The sequence below is a fragment of the Somniosus microcephalus genome, chromosome 9 (genome assembly GCF_052327205.1).
Source record: "Somniosus microcephalus isolate GS21.2 chromosome 9, FLI_Smic_1.0, whole genome shotgun sequence".
In the NCBI taxonomy this organism is placed as follows: domain Eukaryota; kingdom Metazoa; phylum Chordata; class Chondrichthyes; order Squaliformes; family Somniosidae; genus Somniosus; species Somniosus microcephalus.
Window position 1 is genome coordinate 38,453,058 of NC_140995.1, and position 25,035 is coordinate 38,478,092.

General features: G+C 44.7%; 1 protein-coding gene across 1 annotated transcript in view; it reads right to left on the bottom strand.

Annotated features, from left to right (window-relative positions):
- dst (dystonin) overlaps positions 1 to 25,035 on the bottom strand; it is a 337,440-nt gene that overhangs the window by 174,587 nt on the left and 137,818 nt on the right. The window contains exons 39-47 of the mRNA XM_085998161.1: positions 24,396 to 24,671; positions 23,157 to 23,702; positions 18,907 to 19,083; positions 18,688 to 18,811; positions 15,841 to 16,049; positions 13,794 to 14,111; positions 7,540 to 7,706; positions 4,196 to 4,352; positions 231 to 357 (exon numbers count right to left, since the gene is read on the bottom strand). Of these exons, the coding sequence (XP_085854287.1) occupies positions 231 to 357; positions 4,196 to 4,352; positions 7,540 to 7,706; positions 13,794 to 14,111; positions 15,841 to 16,049; positions 18,688 to 18,811; positions 18,907 to 19,083; positions 23,157 to 23,702; positions 24,396 to 24,671 (2,101 nt within the window). The remainder of the gene's footprint in view (positions 1 to 230; positions 358 to 4,195; positions 4,353 to 7,539; positions 7,707 to 13,793; positions 14,112 to 15,840; positions 16,050 to 18,687; positions 18,812 to 18,906; positions 19,084 to 23,156; positions 23,703 to 24,395; positions 24,672 to 25,035) is intronic.

Here is a 25,035-nt window from a genome sequence, read left to right on the forward strand (position 1 = left end):
CCAGTGACTGAAATTTGTCAAAATACCCTATTTTGCAACCTGCTGGACTGGTATACAAAAATAAAACTGTAATCTGGTTGAAAATCCCCACGAACAATCTTCATTCCAGTCATCAATCACTGAGTTGTAGCCAATAAGTAATTTAGATATTTAAAAAGGGATCTGGGCCTCTTAAAATGTCACGTCAGAACAATGCACACAAAATTCAGTCGAGAGCGTAGACCATTTACCCGATTTTAACGTTGTCCTCGAATGGGCTGGGGAAGTCAGCATCTTGATCAGGTGACATAAAGCCGACCCTTTCTGATTAACTTCCTGAACCTCGGAGGCTTTCGACGACCAGTCATCGAGCATGACCTAAATAAATACAAGTTTTCATGCGTAAATGGTGCAACTCTCTCGTGCAACACAAAAACTGAATAAGTGGAGCAAAAGAATCCCGCCTGCATTTCTCATCCTTGCAGCTCCCTCTTTGGTAAAGATGAACACCGAAGAGTTAAATCACAGTTTCTTCACAAAGCTAACAGGGTGATTAATAGTTAGTGTCCCGATAGCAGACTTCTCCCGCAATTTTCCTATGTGCTCACAGAAAGGATTTACATACCAGAGAAAGGTCGCCAATATATAAAACCTCACTACATAGTTAAGAAATGCAATTGTTACATCCTTTGGAAACTGGAAAACTTCCTTACAGCTCACAGGAGGCCGTCATTTGGGCCATCGTGCCTGTGCCGGCTCTTAAGAGCTCTCCAATTCGCCCCACTCCCCTTGCTCTTCCCCCACAGCCCTGCAAATATTTCCTTTTCAAGTATACATCCAATTCCTTTTCAAAGTTACTACTGAATCTGCCTCCACTCACCAATGTCACTTCCACAATGGGCCCCATGCTTTTAAACAATAACAACTTGTATTTATGTAGCATCTTTAATGTAGTAAAACATCGCAAGGCGCTTCACAGGAGCGTTAGAAAACAAAATTTGACACTGAGCCACATAAGGAGAAATTAGGGCAGATGACCAATAGCTTTGTCAAAGAGGTAGGTTTTAAGGAGCGTCTGTCTTCGACGCGAGTGTCCTCAACTCCATCCCGCCGCATGCTACCTGCCATCACCTCAGCACAACCCCAGCCCAGCATGAGGTTGAAAAGGCCATCCAACAACTGAAGAACAACAAGGTCTCAGGAGCAGATAAAATCCCTGCCGAGGCACTAAAGCATGGCGGAGAAGCACTACTGGTGCAAATTCATGAAATCATTTCTCTTATCTGGAAGGAGGAGAGCATGCCAGGGGATCTCAGAGACGCCATAATTGTGACCATCTTCAAGAAAGGTGACAAGTCTGATTGCGGTAATTACAGAGGAGTCTCTCTGCTGTCTGCCACAGGGACAGTCATCGCAAGAATCCTCCTCAATCGCCTTCTCCCAGTGGCTGAAGAGCTCCTCCCAGCGTTGCAATGCGGATTCCGCCCACTAAGGGGCACAATGGACATGATCTTCACCGCGCGTCAATTACAAGAGAAATGCAGGGAACAGCACCAACAGTACATGGCCTTCTTTGACCTCACAAAGGCCTTCAACACTGTCAACCATGAGGGATTATGGAGTGTCCTCCTCAAATTTGGCTGCCCTCAAAAGTTTGTCACCATCCTCCGCCTGCTTCACGACGACATGCAAGCAGTGACCCCGACCAATGGTTCCACCACAGACCCAATTCACGTGCGGACTGGGGTCAAGTAAGGCTGTGTCATCGCACCAACGCTCTTGTCGATCTTCCTTGCTGCAATGCTCCATCTCACCCTCAGTAAGCTCCCCGCTGGAGTGGAACTAATTTACAGAACTAAAGGGAAACTGTTCAACCTCCGTTGCTTCAAGTCTAGATCCAAGGTCGTCCCATCCTCTGTCGTCAAATTACAGTATGCAGACGATGCTTGCGTCTGCGTTCACTCGGAGGTCGAACTCCAAACCATCGTCAACACCTTCACCGAAGCGTACGAGCGCATGGGCCTTACACTAAACATCTGTAAGACAAAATGTCCTCTACCAACCTGCCCCCGCCACACAGTACTGCCCCCCAGTTATCAAAATCCACGACAAGGCCTTGGACAACGTGGACCACTTTCCATACCTCGGGAGCCTACTATCAACAAGGGCAGACGTCGATGACGAAGTCCAACACCGCCTTCAGTGTGCCAGTGCAGCCTTCGGTCACCTGAGGAAGAGAGTGTTTGAAGACGAGGGCCTCAAAACCGGCACCAAGCTCATGGTCTACAGAGCAGTAGCGATACCCGCCCTCCTGTATGCCTCAGAGATATGGACCATGTACAGCAGGCACCTCAAAGCACCAACGCTGCCTCTGCAAGATCCTGCAAATCCATTGGCAGGATAGGTGCACCAACATCAGTGTTCTCGCTCAGGCCAACATCCCCAGCATCGAAGCTTTGACCATGCTTGATCAGCTCCGATGGACAGGTCACATTGTCCGCATGCCCGATACGAGACTCCCAAAACAAGCGCTCTATACGGAGCTCTGACACGGCAAGAGAGCCCCAGGTGGGCAGAGAAAACGCTTCAAGGACACCCTCAAAGCCTCCTTGAAAAAGTGCAACATCCCCACCGACACCTGGGAACCCCTGGCCCAAGACTGCACAAAGTGGAGGAGAAGCATCTGGGAAGGCACCGAACACCTCGAGTCTCTTTGCCAGGAGCAAGCGGAAGCCAAGCGCAAGTCAACCCAAGCACTCCGCCCGCCCCTTCAACCACTGTCTGCCCCACCTGTGACAGAGTCACCTGAGAACTCATTTTTAATGTGGAAGCAAGTCATCCTCGGTTCCAAGGGACTGCCTAAGAAAAGGAGAAAAGAGGGGTAGAGAAGTTCAGCGAGGGAATTCCAGAGCTTAGGGCCTCGGCAGCTGAAGGCATGGCCACCAATGGAGAACGATTAAAATCAGGGATGCTCAAGAGGCCAGAATTAGCGGAGCGCAGATATCTCAGGGGGTTGTGAGGCTGGAGGAAATTACAGTGATGAGGAGGGGGCAAGGCCATGGAGGGATTTGAAAACAAGGATGAGAATTTTTAAATCGAGGCGTTGCTTACTGGGGAGACAATGTAGATCAGTGAGCACAGGAGTGATGGGTGAACGGGACTTAGTGCGAGTTAGGACACGGGTAGCCGAGTTTTGGATCATGTTTGGTGTGATACATGATTGATTCCATATGAATGCTTTATATACATGTTGTCTATTCTACTTCACATTCGCCATCTCACTTCTAAAACCAGCAGAACCTTTTTTATGGGCCAACAATGAACACCAGGGCTGCGTTTGCACCACAGCTACTGATCTGAGACCAAGTATCAAATTCAGCCAGGCTGTACCTCATCTACACCGCCTGATCCCAGGTGGCAATTTTCCCATCTTAGAAAGAGTGCTGGGTGCACAGAAACTCCCTCAATCCCACCATTACATTTTTGAAAGCACTGGTGAAAGCATCCACACGAGATCTAGGCAAGTTTCCAATGGACTGCCAGAGCAGGATTTTTTGCCACGGGCCTCTTGTGCATTCCCGATCTCCATCACTCCACCACTGGCGGTCGTGCCTTCAGCTGCCTCGGCCCCAAGCTCTAGAATTCCCTCCCTAAACCTCTCCGCCTCTCCATCTCTCCTCCTTTAAGGCGCTCCTTAAAACCTACCTCTTTGACCAAGCTTTTGGCCACCTGTCTCTATGTGGCTCGGTGTCAAATTTTGTTTGATATTGCTCCTGTGAAGCGCCTTGGGGTGTTTTACTATGTTAAAAGACGCTATATAAATTCAAGTTGTTGTTGGTTTTTAAACCGAGTTCATAGCAAGTTATACTCCATGCAGTATGAAGCCAAAGCATTGAGAGGCTGCCTTTTCCAAGGGTATTCACACCATTCCAATCCAAAACGCCGGCTGGAGCCAAATCCGGAGCTGTACTTCACTATAATATTGCAGTATAAGTGTAGCCTAGGACACATGCACTTCAAATAATAATTTTCCTTCCCGTATTGATACAAACGGGCACAGAATCATTAAGTAACTGGCGGCTTACCAGAGAGACAATATTTGAAGAATCCAGGGATAAGTATGGTTATCTTTACAGAATATTGGTTAAACTCCTTTACTGATAAAGTTATTGCTAATTCTTAAAGTACAAAGTATTTAGCAGCCGAGATTCCTCACCTGAACAGTGGACAAGTGTCCCTGAAGAGTTTCTGTTGTTAGGCTTGGCTCTATAATTGGAATCCTTGCGTTCATCCCGTCCACCCACTTTCTAAACATCATCAGCAAGGTTTTAAATTGATCCGTCTGACGTTGGCAACAGAATAATTCTTCCTCTCTGCAAATCAAAAATAGAGGGAAAATGAGTGAGCGGGGATAGAAAGTTGAATATGTCACAGCTTTTGGGACCAGTGCATTTCCCACCTATATTTGGTCTATAGGAATGGAGGGTTGCAGTGTTCTTTGAACCAATCAAATCCCAGAGCCATTTAACCAGGGACTAAACAGATGCTTGACCTCTACATGTAACATCATTTCTGATTGGTTTAATCAACGACATTCTAACAAAAGATTTTTCGCCATACAACTGCCATGAAAGTTAGCCAATTTTCTCAGTTAGACCTCTGCTCCACTCCAATGGACATCGTCACTGTCCATCACTGCCCTCAGCTCATCCACTGTGGCCTGGGAGCAATAGCAATACTGCATTCCCTCATCACACATTCTCTGCTGAACCAGAAGGGAGCAGTACTGCAGGATGCGAGTAGTGCGGTCAGGAGCTGGAGACAGTGGGGATGCCCACATCTTCAGTGGAGCGAGGCTTGTAACTAGACTGAGCGGAGTTTTGGCACAAATGAAGGGGAACGTGTCATAGCAATTTTATGGGAAGGAAGGACATTGGGGTCAACCCATGAACTGGAATGCAGTGGAAGTAGAACGGACAGACGCCCCAGTCCATGGTAGACACAAGATCATTTCTACAGCTCTTAGAAGGTCCCGAGTTTGCTCCAGGGTTCCATGAGATGCGAGAAGAAAAGACAGATAGACAAAGACCTAGCGAGAGAAGCAACATATGAGAGAGGCTAACAATAGAAAATGCTGGAAAAACTCAGCAGGTCAGGCAACATCCGTGGAGAGAAATTTGAGTTGACGTTTCGGGTCGAACTCAAATTTCTCTCCACGGATGTTGCCTGACCTGCTGAGTTTTTCCAGCATTTTCTGTTGTTATTTCGGATTTCCAACATCTGCAGTATTTTGCTATCGTATATGTGAGAGGCTGATCGACAAAGGCCTATATTGAGAGAAGCAACGTCTGAGAGGCATAGGGACAAGATGGGAAAAATAGAGGAGAAAAGATATAGCGATGCGGAGAAAAAGATAGTTAAGAAATCAGACAGAGATGTCAAGAGAAAGCGATTAGAAAACAATTGGAAGACAGGGGACATTGTGACTTAGAGAAAAAGGGAAAGAAAAACTGAAGATGAGAAAAAGTGCATGGAGGGGAGGGATGTGAAGACAAAGTGGAGAGAGGAGAGAAAAAAAAGAGTGGAGCGATGAGGAATAGCACCATGAGAAATCAAATTGTTCTAGCATAAAAAGGCCCATTCTCCAACATATAATAGTGTTACCCTCAGTGTTATATTTCAGAATATTGTAAAAGCTTCAGCTAAAAACTCATTTGCCAAGTGTAAGAATGTAGGAAGGAACTTTCCCGCAACCCATCAGCGGGAATCTCAGGAGTAATGTCCAAGACCACTGTATCATGTGGTTTCTGATACACTAGAATTGGAATGCAGTAGTCATACAGTTTTCCACTAATTAATCACACCGAACCTTTATGGGGGAAAAAAATGAGGTTAGCTTTTCTTAATCCTTCTCATTTAGCTATAGGGGATGTGAGTTGGCCAAAACTACCGAATCAGGAGGCAGACCGTTGGCAAGGCCTGAAAAACTGCAAACTGCTCCAATCCATCAGTTAAATGAGTGTTTGATGGGTTCAAACCTCATAATTAAGAAGAACATGGCGTATGTTCCGCACTTTCCTCAGGCCCGACTGGATCCGCTCATTCCTGCGTGTTTTATGCCGGTTTTGTACGTTCTGCCACCTGCTAATGAGGGTCTCAAAAAGTTTTGGCAAAAGTTGCCGTTGGCAAGATTGACGTAGAAACCGGCCTAAATTTCTGCGCAAGTTGGACTGAGGAAATTCTGACCCAAAGTATAAAATATTCAGCAGTCCCGAAACGTTCACCTGAATATTTAACACGGGGAACAAAAAAAATTTCACAGTGTATTCAACAAGTTGTTAGGATTAGGGGGAGGGTGGAGCCAAAGACAAAAAAGAAAGCAATAAAGAAAAATTATGGGGGGGGCGCACACACACCAGAGGGGGGAAGAGGAGGAAGAATATGGGAATCTGAGTAAATGAGAAAACGTGACACTGGGAGTAAAGAGAGAAAGAGATAATGAGTGAGAGAAAAAGAGCAAGAAAGGAAAAAAAAGAAAAGCAAATCAAATCAAATCAAAATCAAATCAACTTTTATTGTCATTGTTAGTGCACAAGTGCAGTACAACGAAATGTAGGCTTGCGGCTCCCGAGAGTGTACAATTTGGATTAGGACACTTAAACATTTCAACATACATTTGTACATATATATTAGCATAAATATGACCATAATAAAGTGCATCGGCAGATGTGCAGGCTTTAGTGTTTATTTGTGGAGTTCAGTAGGATGACAGCCCTGGGAAAGAAGCTGTTCCTAAATCTGGTCGTACGGGTGCGAATGCATCTGTAGCGTCTTCCAGATGGTAGGAGGGCGAACAGACTGTGGCTGGGGTGGGTAGGGTCTTTGATGATGGACCGTGCCCTCCGTAGGCAGCGTTTCTGATATATATGTTCTATGGTCGGTAGCCGGGTGAGACACAGGCACAGATATGGAGTTGGTGCAGGAAGTGAGTCACAAATAACACCGCTGCAGTGAGAGAGAGAGAGTGCACAGCGAGTGCATGGGGTGGGGGGGGGCGGGGCGGGGTGAGCGACAGAGGGGAGAGGGGCGAGCGAGCGAGAGGGAGGCGGAACGAGCGAGCGAGGGGGGCAGAGCGCGCGAGGGGGGCAGAGCGCGCGAGGGGGGCAAGAGCGCGAGGGGGGCAAGAGCGCGAGGGGGGCAAGAGCGCGAGGGGGGCAAGAGCGCGAGGGGGGCAAGAGCGCGAGGGGGCAAGAGCGCGAGGGGGGCAGAGCGCGAGAGAGAGAGAGAGACAGACAGACTTCAGCCTTTTCCATTGTTTATTTAAAAAGGACTGGTTATGAACGCTGATAAACATTGAGATTTTATGTAGAACTTGCCAAGTAATGCTCGTGGATTTCTGTAGCTCCACTGTTTAATCAGACACACCCAACAGAATATATGTGAAAACAAAATAATGTTGGAAATTGCTGACTCGTTGTTGAAGAAAATTATCTTTAAAAAATAAACACCACGGCAATGGGAAAAATATTCAACTGCAAAAATTAAATATTAGCCGCTCACTTTTTCTTGGTAGCCTCTTCCAGTCCTTGAAAAGTCTTCGACAGAGTATTGACTTTGTTGAGGATTTGCGTCCGTTCTTCAGCTGTGGTGCACCCCCCCAGCTCCTCAGCCAACTGGTTTAATGAGTTCAGATCTTCCCTCTGATCCAATAGCTCAGCATTCATTTCCTGCAGCAAACAGAGCCACGATTACAACCAATACTTGCAGCAATACGCGCGTCAGATAAACAGCACAGCTCCGCCCAATCACAAAACAGTCCGCACCACGTACAGCGGGTGTCTTGGTGTTGACGTGATTTGCCTGCTAGAATCGGTGGGCGGTAAAACCAAAAAAGTAGGTAACCAACATATTTTTTTTAAATCTCACTTCGCAACTGCCTCTCCTAATTGTTATCCAGTTGCATCCAGAATCTCATCACTAAGGTAACTGCACTTGAACAAGATGCGGAGCAGCTGATTGGAACTGCTCGAAGCCCCGACTTTGCCTGAAATCAGCCGAGCTTTTTAAATGGGTAAGTACAGGCGAAGTAAGTGGTGCCTTTGTAATTAACTCCTATGGTACTGGCAAATGGCTAGTGTTATTTGCCCGATATAAGTGGCTGTCTGGTATAATCGTGGACTGTGTAAGTGGTGGAGACTGTATTCTATATAAATGGGGAAAAACATTCATTTAGAAAGAAAATGAACTTCCTTTTTTTTAAAATAGCACCTTTGATGTTGAAAAATGACTCAAAGCGCCTCACAGCGGTGCAATCAAACAAAACGGACGCTGAGCCAATGGAGGATAACTTAGGAGAGCCGCCCAATAGCTTGGCCCAAGAGGGGAGTCTAAAAGGAGGAGAGGTGAATGAGTTACGGGAGGAAACTCCACAGCATGGGGCCTAGACAGCTGAAGGCACCACTGCCAAAGTTGGGCAAAAAGACTCAGGGAATGCAGAAGAGGCCAGAGTCAGAGGTACAGGGAGTTCAGGGAGGGTTGTGGGACTGGAGGAGGTTATAAAGATATAGAGTAGCCTGAAGCCCTGAAAGGCTTTAAACACAAGGATGAGAATTTTAACTCTGAGGCACTGGGAGACCAGGAGCCAATGTAGGTCAGCGAGGACAAGGATGATGGGCCAGGTAGGATATGAGCAAAGAGTTTCGGATGAGCTGAAGTTCAAGGAGGGTGGAGAATGGAAGGCCGACAGGAGAAGATTGATATAGATGAGTATGGAGGTAACAAAGGCAGACATTAGGGATTCAGCAGCAAATGGGCTGAGGTAATGACAGAGGCAGGCAGTGTTACAGAGGTCCAAGATAGTAAAAGTTTTGCTAGCAGAGGTGAGAGCGTTGTTAGACAAATTGACTTCTGCAGAGGTATAATGGCAAATAGAGGACCAAAGGCTAGGCAGCTGGGAGTTTGAAAGTTAATTTGTAATCAGCTTGGGAGAGAGCTATTCCCAGAGGGGAATGCAGAAGTAAGTGGGTGGAGGGGAATACAATGAAGTGGTCAGAATCGCAATTATTCCTGTTGTGAAACCTGGTTACACTGATCTAGTTATTCGGATATCCTACAGAGCACTACGAATATATTGGGATTTTTAAAAATGCATTTAATTAAAGCTGGTAAATATAGACAGTCTCTGAATGAACCAGTGCAAGATTGTGCAGCCTCACCAATAAATATGTTTGCCATCAACCTGTTCTGTACAAAATACTAGGAGATGGCAGCAAGTGTATTAACTCGGACTAAAGCTTCTATCAACTACCTGGCACACATCAAAAGATACATGACTTGCTGAAGTGGATATGTAGAAAATCATTTCCATGGATACAAATCCTAAGCCAGCAAACTCCACTGCAGCAGTTAGCACAGAATCTGATACCCGATTTCCCTTGCCCCACCACTGGCGGCCGTGCCTTCAGTTGCCTCGGCCCTAAGCTCTGGAATTCCCTCCCTAAACTTCTTCGCCTCTCCGGCTCTCTCCTCTTTTAAGACGCTACTTAAAACTTACCTCTTTCACCAAGCTTTTGGTCACCTGACCTAATGACTCTATGTGGCTCGGTGTCAAATTCTGTCTGATAACGCTCCTGTGAAGCGCCTTGGAATGTTTTACTACGTTAAAGGTGCTATATAAATGCAAGTTGTTGTTGTTGTTGTAGACGACTTGTTTGAAATGGAGAATACACTTCCCAAATTCCAATAAACGCCCACCCTCCACATCACCCTCCAGTGACTGAGAGCTCAATGTGCCAAATGGTGCAGTATGACAGTAGGAGTTCTCCCCGGCGAACATTTATCCCTCAACTAACATTATTTTTTAAAAACTGGTCATTCTCACATTGCTATTTGAGGCTGTCATGTTTCCCGACATTACAACAGTGACTACACTTCAAAATCACTCCATTGGCTGTAAATTGCTTTGAGACATCCTGAGGTTATGAAAGGTGCATTAGATATTTTCCAATTAGAACAAAGCAGTGGGCTAATCCTTCCCAACAGGCATGGCTGGCTCACTCAATCATTAGTATGGTTCTTGCATTAGCAATGCAAGCTCGCTCTTTCTGTTGTTCTAGAGAAGAACAGCAACAAGCGGAGCTGTCCTTTTCTTGCTGACCATAATGACGGATCCGCTCCAGTTTCGGGAAACCAGACTCCGAAGATGTCATGAACCAGCTGGGTCTCTCTATGCTTCAAGGTCCCATTATATGGCTGCTTATCCATTCAATTTACATCTTTGGCTATCCCCACAATTTTAAGCAAAGTATAACTACACAAAGGGTTTCGACCTGAAACATTGACTCTATTTCTCTCCACAGATGTTGCCTGGCCTGCTGAGTTCTTCCAGCATTTTCTGTTGTTATTTATAACTACAAAGCATTGTTTAAGGGAATTGTAGGTCTGGAACTGGAGTTCACTTCCTTTGTTATGGACCCGAGTAATCAAGTTATTTTACTCCTTCCCCTAAATTTCTCTCCTTACCGGTTCTATCAATTTCTTCCCTTTCTGTTTATCAATTAGAACACCAGCAGAGGGGGAAATCCTTCCCAAATTATATGGCTGGCTCAATCACCGGTGTGGCTCAATCACCAGTGTGGCTCAATCAATCGCCCGCATGGTTCAATCAATTAACCACAAGTATGGCTCAATCACTCTGGTTCAATCAATTAGTCATATGCTTCAATCAATCAGTCGTATGGTTCAATCACTAGTGAACACTGTGTTGCTAAAAGGAGGTCACTTCCCAGTATTTAATCCACTCATTTTGGGGGGAAAAATGAGGAAGACTGTTGGGATTTAAAGGACACAGATTGAAGCATCAGTGAAAGTTGGGTTTAAACTCTCATTACTCGATATACAAGAGAGTTTGTAACCTTTGCTGTGCCATTAGCTGATGAGCACCTCGGAAGCTAGCTCAAGATTGGAACCCGATCCCCCCAGGTGCTGTGTTTCCCGCTGTATTTTCAAAAATGGATCCAAAGGGAAGTCTTTGAGCTGTATGGCAGTGAGTTACAAATGCTACTGGAACCCTCTGGTATGGAATTGGAGGACAGTTTGCAGTCAAGGAGGAACCCAGTGTCTTGAACACTGGAGCCATTCTCAGTGTTCCAATTCTAGGATATTAATCTGGACTGTTCCGCTAATGTTGGGCATCGTTTATACAAACCACTACTTAGAGATGAACTGGGAGGCACAACACGGTATTTTTGCTCAACCTTTATAAATCACTGGTTGGGCCTCAGCTGGAGTATTCTGTCCATTTCTGGGCAGGATGTCAAGGCCTTGGAGAGGGTGTAGAGGAGATTTACTCGAATGGTACCTGGGATGAAGGACTTCAGTTATGTGGAGAGACTGGAGAAGCTGGGATTGCTCTCCTTAGAGTAAAGAAGGTTAAGTGGAGATTTGATAGAGGTGTTGAAGATCATGAACGGTTTTCATAGAATAAATAAGCAGAAACTGTTGCCAGCGGCAGAAGGGTCAGTAACCAGAGGACACAGATTTCAGGTAATTGGCAAAAGAGCCAGAGGTGAGATGAAAAGTTTTTTTGTTACGCAGCGAATTATGATGATCTGCCTGAAAGGGCGGTGGAAGCAGATGCAATAGTAACTTTGCAGTGTTATGGGGAAGAGCAGGGGAGTGGGACTAACTGGATAGCTCTTTCAAAGAGCCGACACAGGCACAATGAGCCGAATGGCCTGCTTTTATGGTGTAAAATTCTATAAACAGACAGACAGCCACTGAAAGGGAAAGCTTGATTGTAGTTTACACAATGCTTGAAGCCAAGACTTGGCATGAACTTGGCCAAGTAGTAACAGCAAACAAGCCATGCTGATTACAAGCCAAAAAGTAACAATACTGTTTAGGTCATTTTATTTTTCTTCACTTGCCAGATCAGTGTATTTCCGATTGAGTGATGGAAGTGAGTGATGTAAGTGAAACAAAGAAGAGATGGCATGTGGCCACCAGAGGGTCAAGGAAAGGACTGTGCAAGTTCTCACCCACATGATGTGCGGAGAAACCTTTCAAGAAAATCAATTTCAGTGATTTCTCACACTGGGGTAGGGGTGCCAACCCTCCAGGATTGTCCTGCTGTCTCCAGGAATTACAAATTAATCTCCAGGGCACCTCTGCGAGCAACCCAGGAGAAAAGCCATAGGGGCAGTAAAAAAAGTGTTTCTCTTTTCATTTTGTTGGAACACTTATTTATTGGAGATCCGGGGGGGCGGGCGGGGATTGGCTGGTGCAGAAGAAGTTGGGAGGTCACATGATGAAATCTCCGACCAGAGTTGGCAACCCTACTCTAGGGGGGTGGGAGAAAGGGAAGTAGATCTAGAAGTTGGTCAGTTGCTGGAGTTATAGAAGATGAATTCATGGATGGAACAAATAAAGCAAGAAATTTTAGTTGTGAAGGGGGGGGAGCAGGAAAGAAAGGGGTCAGGTATTTTGGAGACCACAATCAAGAAAATAAACCCCAGTAAATTGTTGATGTCGAATGATTGCTCCTGTGACTAGGACATTTGATCTAATCTGTAAACCGACAAGTGACGAGAAGGAGCTCACTCATCTGCCAAGAGAATTTCTTTTACACTCCAGTCATACACCAGCTCAAAGGCCAGGAGCAAACCCACCAAGAAAACCTCCCCAACAGCCACGGGTTTACTGTATTAGAGCAAAAGCCTCAATGTGTGGACTTTACTAAAATAAATTAGTTCAGAAAAAAATTCAGATTCACATTAACATTCTTCGGGATTTTTTTATTCTCCATCCCTTTCTGCCGATTTTTTTTTTGTCATGAACAGCAAGCGCTGAAATCATCTGTTTTGAAGGGATTACTGAGGCTGACTGTGGGAGCTTAAATCATCATGAGACAGCGTTATAAACTTGATAATTCAGCATCAACTTTTTATATTAATCCAACTCTCCTGCACTGTCAGGTTGAGTAACCCTTTCAATTCACTCAAAACAAAACAAAACACCTTTCAAAAATGACAACTTTATTCTTCAATCTTTAATACAGATCCTAAGGTTGAGCTGCCCTTTTTAAGCATTCTATTATTTGTCTTAATTAAACAATATAGAAGTAGATTGTTACTGGAGCTCTGAAGTGATACATGGCACCCAGCACCAAATGGGAACTAACCCCCAAAGGTATCCTGTCTGATGGTGCCCCACCTCTAGTTCAGATTACATCAGATACTGCTGATTCACATCACATCAAGAGCATACACAAATCATCAATTGACAAGATGCCAAGTTTGGCTTTCTATCACGTAGGAACATAGGAACTACTAGACAAATAAAGACCGAGCTCCCCTTCTACCATCCTGGTAGTCGCCTGATACAACAATAATGGAGTTGTTGACTAATAATAGCAATCAATCTCTATCAATTAGTCTACAACAGACCCAGACATGAGGCGAGGAAAACCACAGGTGATGATTTTACCATTTTTACCAATTTTAAACAGCTGATGAATTTTTTTTAAACTACATTTTTTGAGTAAAAAGACGAAGTTATTTTTGTAAAAAGGAAGACTTCATTAAAAGGAAGATCTTCGTGGAACATATATCAGTTTCTTCGTTCTGTCACCTGACCAATAGCCTCACACACGGAAGTTTGGTTATCTTTATACAAATGAAATGTGCTCTTGAATGGGACTCCATGGTTTTACATATGACAAGACATTGTCGGACTATTATTGTAGTGGCAATTCCTCAGCTGTATAAAATGACAGCCCCCTCTCTCCATGCATGTACAAATGAACACTCGTCTACCTGCATGTGCTGCGAGAGTTCAGTGACATCTTTTCCTGGTCCATCAATTTCAGAGAGAGACTGCGATTTTTTGGTTACAAACTGCTCGATTTTTTGGAAAGTCTTCTCAAAAAGCTCTACTTTGGCTCCGAGTGTTTCCAGTCTGACTGCTCTTTCTTTGCGTCGGCCACTGGCTGAAGCAAATCGTTTGGCGAGTTCGTCCACTTTGGCTTGTAACGCAGAGGCAGTGGACGGATCTGCTGTTGCAATGAACTTGTTGGCCTTCTCTTTAATCGCACTGATACTGCTTTGGCGACTGGCAATGTTCTGTTCTAGTGCCTGAAGAAAATGTGAACCAGTGTTTAGTTATACGACTAAGCGGTTATTCCAAGCACTATAAATCATAATGTGTGTTTACAATTGGCTTTCATTAGTCCATTAAGCAGTAAGCACAGTCGGCAACACAATGCTGTTCCAGCCACAGAGAACCTGACCATCATTGTATAAATAGAGGTGGTTATACCATATGTGCTTCACATAACAAGTACAGGATCATCATGGAAAACAAAATTCCATTGAAAGGAACGATTGGGGAAATAAAAGATTTGGTCTACATGATGATTCATTTCGCACGGCTAATATCACCGATCTCAAGAAGGACCCCATTCGTCTGAGCTTTCTCTGTGAAGTTTACTCCTTTGGGGTTTATTAGGAATTTCCAAAAGAGTTTCCATATTAATGTAGTATTCCACTACATTTCTTCACACAAAGGATAGGGGAAATCTGGAACTCTCTTCCCCCAAAAATGCTGTTGCGTCTGGGGGTCAATTGAAAATTTCAAAACTAAGATTGATAGATTTTTGCTAGGAAAGGGTATTAAGGGTTACGGAACCAAGGCGGATAAGATGGAGTTAAGATCCAGATCAGCCATGATCTAATTGGATGATGTGGAGCATTCTCTTGATGAACAGGGCAACCAACATTATTTTCAGACACAAGCTATTGGTTACCAGCTTGATCCCTCAAAGAGTGCGAACAGGTTGTAAAGATAACCAAGCACACCTTTGTAAAAGGAATAAATCGAGGACTTATGCCATAACTTTCAGGTCTAATATGCACCATGATTTCTCATAAGAAATGACCATAACAAAGTCAGCTGCCAACATCAACACCTGAATCAAAAATATTCTTTAAGACAGGAGTTTCATATTTCATGTCCAACAGTTTAATAATTTACAGCATTTTAGTTTGGTGCTAAATTCTAAATGAACAAAATTATACATAAGCTTCAAAGCAAGACTGTCTCTTCATTTAAAAAACATAAAATTGAAAGTAATTTTTTTTTAATTCAGTCATCCTGGAGGTGCAAGGCAAATCCTCCACTCTGACAGACCATGAGGGCATTCCCGGTTTAACTCCTAGTCTGTGTGGGGTTATTTGATCAAAGCTGGGGGCCAAGGCAGTGTGAGTGGGGGTACAACAGACTGCAGTACCACTGGGTCATGGAAGAAAAAACAAAAGTCAGCCAGGGTTTCCACTCCCGATTGCTTTAAGGCACCCACTGCAGGATATGGATGTGTGGGTGTGCCAGGCCAAGGCAGGACTGGGCTCCGCTGTGAAGTCTTCCACAGTAGGATAGCCTGCTGACACTCATCAAATAATGGAGCTAAGGCCTTTAGGAGAGGCGAGAGGAAGAAAATGCAGACTGATATTCATAATTTGAAGTTTTAATTTTGATCCCTGCAATTTAAAGTAAGTCTTAAATATTACCATGATTCTCTACTCAAGAGTTTTGTCAAGTGGAAAGGTTCAGTACTTGTCCTGGGAAAACCACCCTAATCATTTTTGTTCTCGTTTATTTATGATTAATGAATGTTTGGAACTTTTTATTTTCAATTTAAATTTCTGCCATAAAATTATTCGAGCATATCACATGTACACACCGAGCAACAATGAAACATTCTCCAGTGATTAGAGTCAAAAGATGAACACTGTTAAATGTCTCGTGGCTGATGAATCATTTTTGCAAGTGGGTACCATATTTCATTTTTAAGACGGGTCTACTCACTGCGTTTTTACTGAAGGCCTCTTGAATGGCAGCAGAATTCAAAGGCGTCTCCTCTTCATCCTCTAGGCTCTTCTCAACACTTGCCATCCAATCAAACATTTCGTCCAAACCATCCTGAACGCTCAGGGACCGCGTGAGTGTCATCCGCAGCCTCTCATTGTGGTCATTGGCCGAATTGGATAGATTCTCGTATCTCAGCACGACATCATCTATTAAGAGGCAAACATTGGTAAGTCCCATGCCATATTATTGTCCCCACTCACTATTACTTAGCAGTGAAGCCCACACAGCTGCAAGTTTCAATTCTCGTCGAAATATCATCCAATCAAAACAACTCCACAAGTGATTTAAAACAGACTGCTTGGATTTTTACAAATACATGTCAATAGTTAACGTCCAATTTCAATCTCTTGGGCATCCCCGATTTTCATCGCTCCAGCATTGGCAGCTGCACCTTCAGCTGCCTAGGCCCCAAGCTCTGGAATTCTCTCCCTAAACCTCTCCATCTCTCTCTCCTCCTTTAAGACACTCCTTAAAACCTACCACTTGATCGTCCAAGCTTTTGGTCCTGTCCGAACATCTCATGTGGCCGGTGTCAAATTTTGTCTGATAACGCTCCTGTGAAGCGCATTGGGGCGTTTTACTACGTTAAATGTGCAGTATAAATGCAAGTTGCTGTTGTCTTGTACTCTTCATGGGAGATTTTCCTGGGTCTGGATTACCAGAGAATATCAGAATAGCACGTCTGTAAAGGAACCCACCCAGTTTTCCTTCTATTCAAATGAATGAAGGAAAATCAAGCAGGTTCCTTTACAAGCCAAATTTTCAATATCCGTTGTGCTTCCGCAATCCAGTTCCCGATGGATCAACACTGCAGCTTTTCCATATTGGGATTGACTGGAAGGACTTGGGGTGACAGTTCCATGAAGGAAGCAAATATTTCTTTTTAATGAGGGGAGCATAGCTCTCATGTTGAAACTATTTTCGCTTGTAGTTCTACACATTTTCCATAAGGCAAATGTTGGGCAGGCAACTTCTATCACTCTTCCCCTGCCCTCCTCCTTTCTCACCACCATTTCCTTTCAACTCCTCTGCCATAGCAGCACGATTTGGAGTCTGCATGCAATATGATAACTGTAATTGATAATGATCATCGCATCACTCCAACCTTTAGTAATTTTCCCATTGGTTTGTAAAGTGTTTGCACATTAAGAGGAAAGAAATAAATTAAGAACTTGCATTTATTTAGCACATTTCATGACCTGAGGACCTCCCAAACTGCTTTACAGTCAATGAAGTATTTTTAAAATATAGTCACTGTAGGAAATGTGGCAGTTTGCGAAAAGCAAGCTCCCAGAAACAGCAATGAGATGTCAGTTGAGGTAGAAAATTTGGCCAGGACACTGGGGTGAACGCCCCTGACCTTGTTCAAATAATACCGTGGGATCTTTTACGTCCACCGGAGAGGGCAGACGGGGCCTCGGTTTAACTTCTCATCTGAAAGACAGCACCTCCGACAATGCAACACTCACTCAGCACTGCACTGGAGTGTCGGCCTAAATGTTGTGCTCAAAGCCTCTGAAGTGAAACTTGAACCCATAACCTTCTGACTCAGAGGAGAAAGTGCTGTCCACTGAGCCACAGCTGACATCTCGGGCAAAAAGGTACAGAGGAAAGTTAAATCATCCATCTTTAGCAAGGTCCAACCCATGCTTTGAATGCTCTTCAAAGACATTTGCTCAGAGCTTCAACAGAACCACATGACTTTCCTCCAATCCCACGCTATGCAAGCACCACAACTCCAGACCAATTCTTCCCTTTTAGAGGAAGTCTAAACAGCAAGCTTGGCTTGCACAGCTAAAACCATTTTTAAAACAATTCGGCCAACTCTAGCAAATGCGTTCCTCTGACTCTGGCTCCCGGTCCTCCAATGTCTCCAATTTAGACGTCAATGGAAAGGAAAAATCATGCGAGGATGTATAATAGTCGGCCATTAGGCCCCTTGAGCCTGTTCTGCAACTCAACCCTATTTATCTGCCTTTGCTCCATATCTCTCGATACCGTTAACCAACAATCTATTGATCGGAAGTGTTGAAAGGGACCCCCAGCATCCACAGGCTTTTGGGGAGGGAGGGAGAGTTCCAGATGTCTACTACCCTTTAAATGAAGAAGTGCTTCATGGGGCAATGTTGCCGGCATTGGCATGATGGCCGAATTGCCTCCTTCTGTGTTGTATCATGTTATGACTAAAGACAGGTGGGCGATCCACTATTTCCCATTTCACCTCACTGCCGAAAGTTAAAATCAGCTCAATAAGGAAAAAATGCTTTAGATTGCGCACATGATTAAGATTTCATTCTGACATTAAGGTAGGCAAAAAGATTGATCTTTCAGGGCCATTTTGATAAACTTGGGACACCAGGGGCTGCTCTCCTGTGGATTTTCTATCCCCAGGGAGTTACTAAATTGAATTGCCAACTAGAATGGAGCTTGCTTTGAAGCTCCAGTGGAACAAATATTGGAGATAAAGAAAGGCTGTTTGAACATCAAGGTCTGTAGCCTTCGATTGATCGAATAATCCTCTCTCTCAGCAGTCTAGCTACGACTAGTGATTAGTATGTGGAAATTGCTACCACACGGAGTGGTTCACGCGAATAGCACAGATGCATTTAAGGGGAAGCTAAACATATGAGGGAGAAAGGAATAGGAGGTTAGATGAAGAAGGGTGGGAGGAGGCTCGTGTGGAGCATAAACGCTGGCATTGACCAGTTGGGTCGAATGGCCTGTTTCTGTGCTGTAAATTCTATGTAACTCTATGCGCTAATGTATTTGATCTGATAAACATACCCAGATTATCTTGGATTTCATCACGGTTCAATAGGAGATCGCCAGCGGAGCCCATAAGTGCCTCAACAGCTTTCCTCAGCTTCTCAACAACACTTTGATGTCCAGACATCTGATCCTGCAGAACCTGTTCACAGTAAAAAAAAAACACTATTGGTACGATGAGACGCAACACCACTAGAAAAATCGAAACTAATTATTGGAGAATTCATAGGTTTTGACCTTGGCTTGCTCCAGCTGCTTCTGAAGGTTTTTGGGATCTGCAGCAATGGCCTCGGTCAACTGGGTTTTTGCAGCTTCCTCGGTGGCTTGAAGCCATGGTAAAAGCCCGGATGAGATTTCTTGGTATTGGCTGTACTTATCCACCACATCTTTGAGATTTTTACCCAACAGATTGCACTGGGGTGGGGGGTGGGGTGGAGAGGAAGAAGACAAAAGTCAATCAGATGAACCAAACACAGCTCATTATCCTACCTAGTTTATCTGGGCTGCTGTTTGAAGACTTTGATTAGAAAATGCGACCCACCCTATTATTGGCTGAGGTTTCCCACGTGTGCTCTTGTCAGCAATGTAGCTATAAATCGGGCATTCTAACAATGAAACCATTTTTCACACTGCTCTGATTTGAGGGTAATGTCAAAAGCTAATTGATTCAGTATTACTTTCCTGCATTCTCCAACAAAACTTAAGATTAAATGGTCAAGCGTATGCGATTAACAATATTGGTTTGTCTGAAAAATCAAAGGCTCAACAATGAAACACACATTAAAATACATTTTAAATGATAGAGGAGAGCAGTCCAATAGCGAATTGTTCCTGGTTCATCAATTCATTTTGGTTAGGAGTAAACTTTAGAAATTCAGTATCTCATTTCAGAGGGAGGAAGAAGGAAATGAATGAAGATTAGTCTCAACAAACATCTGTACAACATTCTTCTCTAGAAACACATAGAAGTTACAACACGGAAACAGGCCATTCAGCTCAGCCAGTCACATGCGAGTAAATCGTTCTAATCACATTTATCCACCCTGTTCCCCTTTCCCTTCATCCACCTCTCCAATCTAATCTTCAGCACTGACACAGTTTCTGCCTCAACCACTGACCCTGGAAGTGAATTCCACAGCCTCACAACTCCATGTGTGAAGAAGTTTCTCCTGCCCTCTGTTCTAAATCTTGACATGGTATTTACAGCACAGAAACAGGCCATTCGGCCCAACAGGTCTATGCCGGTGTTTATGCTCCACACCAGCCAATTATTGAGCCATATACAGTCTATTCCTCTTAATTCAAAGTCACCTAGTTGAAACTGTCAGATAATACATTTTTTGTGAGCAAGATATTCTCTCTGTTCTGTTCCATCCTCCCACATCAAAACAGCCCTAATCAAAGTACAACTGACATTCTTGGTGTCTATAACTGTGGTGTATTATCCCTCCTTGTTCCCTCTGAGGTAGAGAGGCGGAGAGGTTTAGAGAGGGCATTCCAGAACTTAGGGCCTAGGCAGCTGAAGGCACAGCCACCAATGGTTGAGCGATTATAATCAGGGATGCTCAAGAGGGCAGAATTTGAGGAGCGCAGATATCAGGGAGTTGTGGGTCTGAAGGAGGTTACAGAGATAGGGAAGGGCAAGGCCATGGAGGGATTGGAAAACAAGTGAGAGAATTTTGAAATCAAGGTGTTGCTTAACCGGGAGCCAATGTAGGTCAGCGAGCACAGGGATGATGGGTGAACGGAACTTGGTGCGAGTTGGGGCACAGGCAGCCGAATTTTGGATGACCTCAACTTTATATAGGGTAGAATGTGGGAGGCCAGTCAGGAGTGCGTTGGAATAGTCAAGTCTAGAGGTAACAAAGGCATGGTTGAGGGTTTCAGCAGCAGATGAACTGAGGCAGGGGTGGAGTCGGGTGATGTTATGGAGGTGGAAATAGGCGGTCTTAGTTATGCCACGGATATATGGTCGGAAGTTCATTTCAGGGTCAAATATGACACCAAGGTGGCGAACAATGTGGTTCATCCTCAGAGAGATGCTAGGGAGAGGGATGGAGTCAGTGGCTAGGGGACGGAGTTTGTGGCAGGGCCCAAAGACAATGGCTTCAGTCTTCCCAATATTTAATTGGAGAAAATTTTTGCTCATCCAGTACTGGATGTCGGACAAGCAGTCTGACAATTTAGAGACTGTGGAGGGGTCGAGAGAAGTGGTGGTGAGCAAGAGCTGGGTGTCATCAACGTACATGTGGAAACTGACGCCGTGTTTTCGGATGATGTCGCCAAGGGGCAGCATAAGATGAGAAACAGGAGGGGGCTAAGGCTAGATCCTTGAGGGGACCCCAGAGGTAACGATGCAGGAGCAGGAAGAGAAGCCACTGCAGGTGATTTTCTGGCTGCGATTAGATAGATAAGAATGGAACCAGTCGAGTGCAGTCCCACCCAGCTGGACGACGGTGGAGAGGCGTTGGAGGAGGATGGAGTAGTCAAACGTGTCAAAGGCTGCAGACAAGTCAAGAAGGATGAGGAGGGATAGTTTACCTTTGTCAGTCACAATGGATGTAATTTGTGACTTTGAGGAGAGCTGTTTCGGTACTGTGACAGGGGCGGAAACCAGATTGGAGGGATTCAAACATGGAGTTCCGGGAAAGACGGGCATGGATTTGGGAGGCGCCTACAAGTTCAAGGAGGTTGGAGATGGGGCTGTAGTTTGCAAGGAGGGAGGGGTCAAGAGTTGTTTTTTGAGGAGAGGGGTGATGACGGCAGATTCGAAGAAAAGGGGCACAGTATCTGAGGAGAGAGAACCGTTAACAATGTCAGCTAACACTGGAGCCAGAAAAGGAAGTTGGGTGGTCAGCAGTTTAGTGGGAATAGGGTCAAGGGAGCAGGAACTGGGTCTCATGAACAGGATGAGCGTGGAGAGGTCAAGAGGGAAGATTGGAGAGAAACTGGAGAAAGATGAGAGGTCAGGGCTAAGGCAGGGGGGAACCTTAGAGGAAGTTTGGCCCGGTGGGCTAGGGGAAGGGAAGTGGCAGAGGCAGCTGATCAGATGGTCTCAATCTTAGTGACAAAGTAGTCCATAAGCTCCTCACACTTGTTGTCAGAGGTGAGGGTGGAGAAGACAGGGGAGAGGTGTTTAAGAAATCCCTACTTGGCCACGCATCTCTCTATCCCTGTAACCTCATAGAACACTACAGCCTCCCTCCTCTCCATTCTTCGGGCTCTGGCCTCTTGTGCATCCCCCACCTCCCTTCACCCCACCATTGGTGGCCATGCCTTCAGCCGCCTAGGCTCCATGCTCTGGAATTCCCTCCCTCAACCTCTCCAACACCCTCTTCTCGAAAACCCGCCTTAAAACACACCTCATTGAACAAGCTTTTGGTCATCTCTCCTAATGTCCCCTGGTTTGGCTCTGCATCTATTTTTTTCTTACCCGTCTCACACACCTTAGTGGATATTTTCCTACATTAAAGGCATTATATAAAGGCAAGTGGTTGTGGTTGTTTTTTTTTTTTTTTACATTGTTTAATTGAAATTATTCTTTATTTTTGCACATAAAATGACTGGAATCATCAGGATGAAACAGTATGCTCTTTGCTGTCTTCATGGTAATGCCAGGGGCAACGTGCCCAAGCCTCGTCCTGTATCCACCAAAAGTCCACACACGTTGACCTTCCAACAGGAGTCACTGGACAATTGGGAGCAGAAACTCTGGACTGATTTCTTTTCACCCATTCTACCCCAGGGGAGTCCAAGGCCAAGTGCAGCACGACATCAGCTAACTCAGGAACCGAAGTCAAACATAGAACCTTCTGGGCCCGTATGGCTCTGGATCATAGCGAGTGGGCCACTGAATCCTTCAAACCACAGAAGGAGATCATTACTAGTTCTGCACGCTTCTTTCAGTTACTGATGTGTTGACTGCGGTCATCTCTTGATAGAAAAGTATTTATATAGGAAACCGGATTCCATATTCACCATTAATCTTTGATCTAAAACCATTTATTGCACCATAAGCAGCCATTGTGATGACACTTCTGTTACACATAAGACAATGCCATCTAGTGGCCTCAGATATCCTGTTAAGCTACCCCCTGTTTATCTTATGAATGAAAAAAAAGAAACTTGCAATTATATAGCCCCTTTCATGACCTCATCTATAGAGATATAGATATACTGTAGATAAATTTTAAACTACACGTCATGGCTTTCATCGGTTTTGATTTTAAACAGAATTTCTTCTCCCCAAGTTTCTCCCAGTGCTGGAGAAGCACCGTATGAAACTGCTTTTGTACAAGGGGAGCAGGGAAGTCTTTGCCATCCAGATGGCTGCCATGTCTCTCTTCCCACCACCCCCCCCGCAACCCTCCATCCGATCATCGCCCAGTGGCTAAAAGTCTGCAGTGCCATGTACCGATTTACAAGACAAAAAGCGGCAAGTGTATTAGAAGGATATTTCTCAGTAAAAGGTATCGTGGAAACCTTACCTTAGAGTGCAGCGATTTATAACAGTTACTGGCCACCTCCAGCTGGCTCTGTACCCGTGCACAAGTCGCAGACATGTCAACGCAAGGCTTGGCATCTTTGCCCAGGTCCAATTTACCACAAGCTTTAGCAGCATCGAGGACTCTTTGCCCCGAGATAGTGATGTACCTCAAGTCACCTTTGTGAGAGATGACGTCTTCGGAAAAGCTTTTCTGCCTTTGCAGCTTGCCAGCAAAAGTGTCTACGTCATTGGCACCAGATCGCAGGTCCTCCAGCTGTTGTTCAGACTGGTGCAACCAGTTTTCAAATTCACTGTAATCAGTGGAAAACTTCTGCAGCTCATCCTGCACGGTCTGTATCAGTTTCAGTCTGGTTTCAGACTGGGCCAGCGTGGTCTCGTACTGAACCTTCAACACGTTCAAATCCTTCTCCAACTTCTCCCGCTCCTCTGCGGAAATACTCGGGCCTTGCTTCTGCAGGAAGTCCTGGACTGATTGTGTAGATATAATGTAGGACTGCTGTTGTGACACAACTTGTTGATGATGAAGCTGTTTTGAACAAAACCGTATCAGGAGCAGTCACCATGTGAATACAAAGGCTTTTTAAAAAAATGACAAATTACATGGCAAAAACAAAATCCACATTAAATACTCAATGAAAGAAGAAAGATTGAATTTCATTTATGTAACCCTTTCACGACTTCAGGATGCCCCAGAAGAACTTTACAGCCAATTAAGTACTTTTTGAAGTGTAGTTACTGTTGTAATGCGGCAGCCAATTTGCACACAGCAAGGACCCACAAACAGCAGTGAGATAATCTGTGTTTAGTGATGTTGGCTGAGGGACAAATATTGACCAAGATACCAGAGAGAACTCCCCTGCTCTTCTTCAGAATAGTGCCATGGGATCTTTTACATCCACCTGAGAGAGCAGACGGGGCCTCGGTTTAACGTCTCATGCTTCTGACTCCGAGGCAAGCCTGTTACCCAATGAGCCAAGGCTGACACCTACTGGTTCCAGTCTGTCTTGTGGGTAGGTACAGGTTTTCAGAAGACTTGCAATGGTAACTGCCTCAGACATATAATGCTTCCAAAATGAAGAATAAGCCTCCATGTTTACTTTCGCAGTGTCCACATTAATATCTACTGTACATTTGTTCATCTTGCATTCAATGCTAGAATAAATGCTTCTAAATTGCCTACAATTAACTGCCAAAGAATGCACGTAACTTCAATCCATACCTTGGCTTTTTGGTATTGTCGGTTCAAATCTCCATCAGTTGTTAGTTCCATCGCTTCATCTCCCTTGGTCTCACTCAGGTCAGGAGGTAGGTTTCCATTAACTGTATCCTCATTCTCCAGTCTCTTCAATCCATCCACAAAAATCATGTTGCCATTCTGCTGCAGTGTTTCTTTTCCTTTCGGTTCAATAGCTGGCTCCTGTCCTATGCTGGACAACCAACCCAAGAGTCCTTGGATTTTACTCTCATTTTCCTTTAATTGTTCCATGGCTGCAGCCTGTAACCAAATTGCAATGAATGACGACCTCCCAGAATATCAGCACGCACACTTCAAAAACTGCTTTAAAAAACAGCAGTCGGAATTTTTCTGGTGCCAAATCACGCTTCTGTGCAAATCACACACCGACCCAACTTGGGACATATATCGCAATTCCTTCATCGTCGCTGGGTCAAAATCCTGGAACTCCCTCCTACCCACACACTACAGAGAAAAAGCATCGTCAAGATGCAAGCATGGTGCACAACATCAGTAAACTGCAGTGCAATACTGGTCTATTCAATAACATCAACCATCAATGTGCTCAAGGTGGGATAGAACTGTTCCAACCAGCATAAAACTCTGTAAAGACTGCTAACTAATA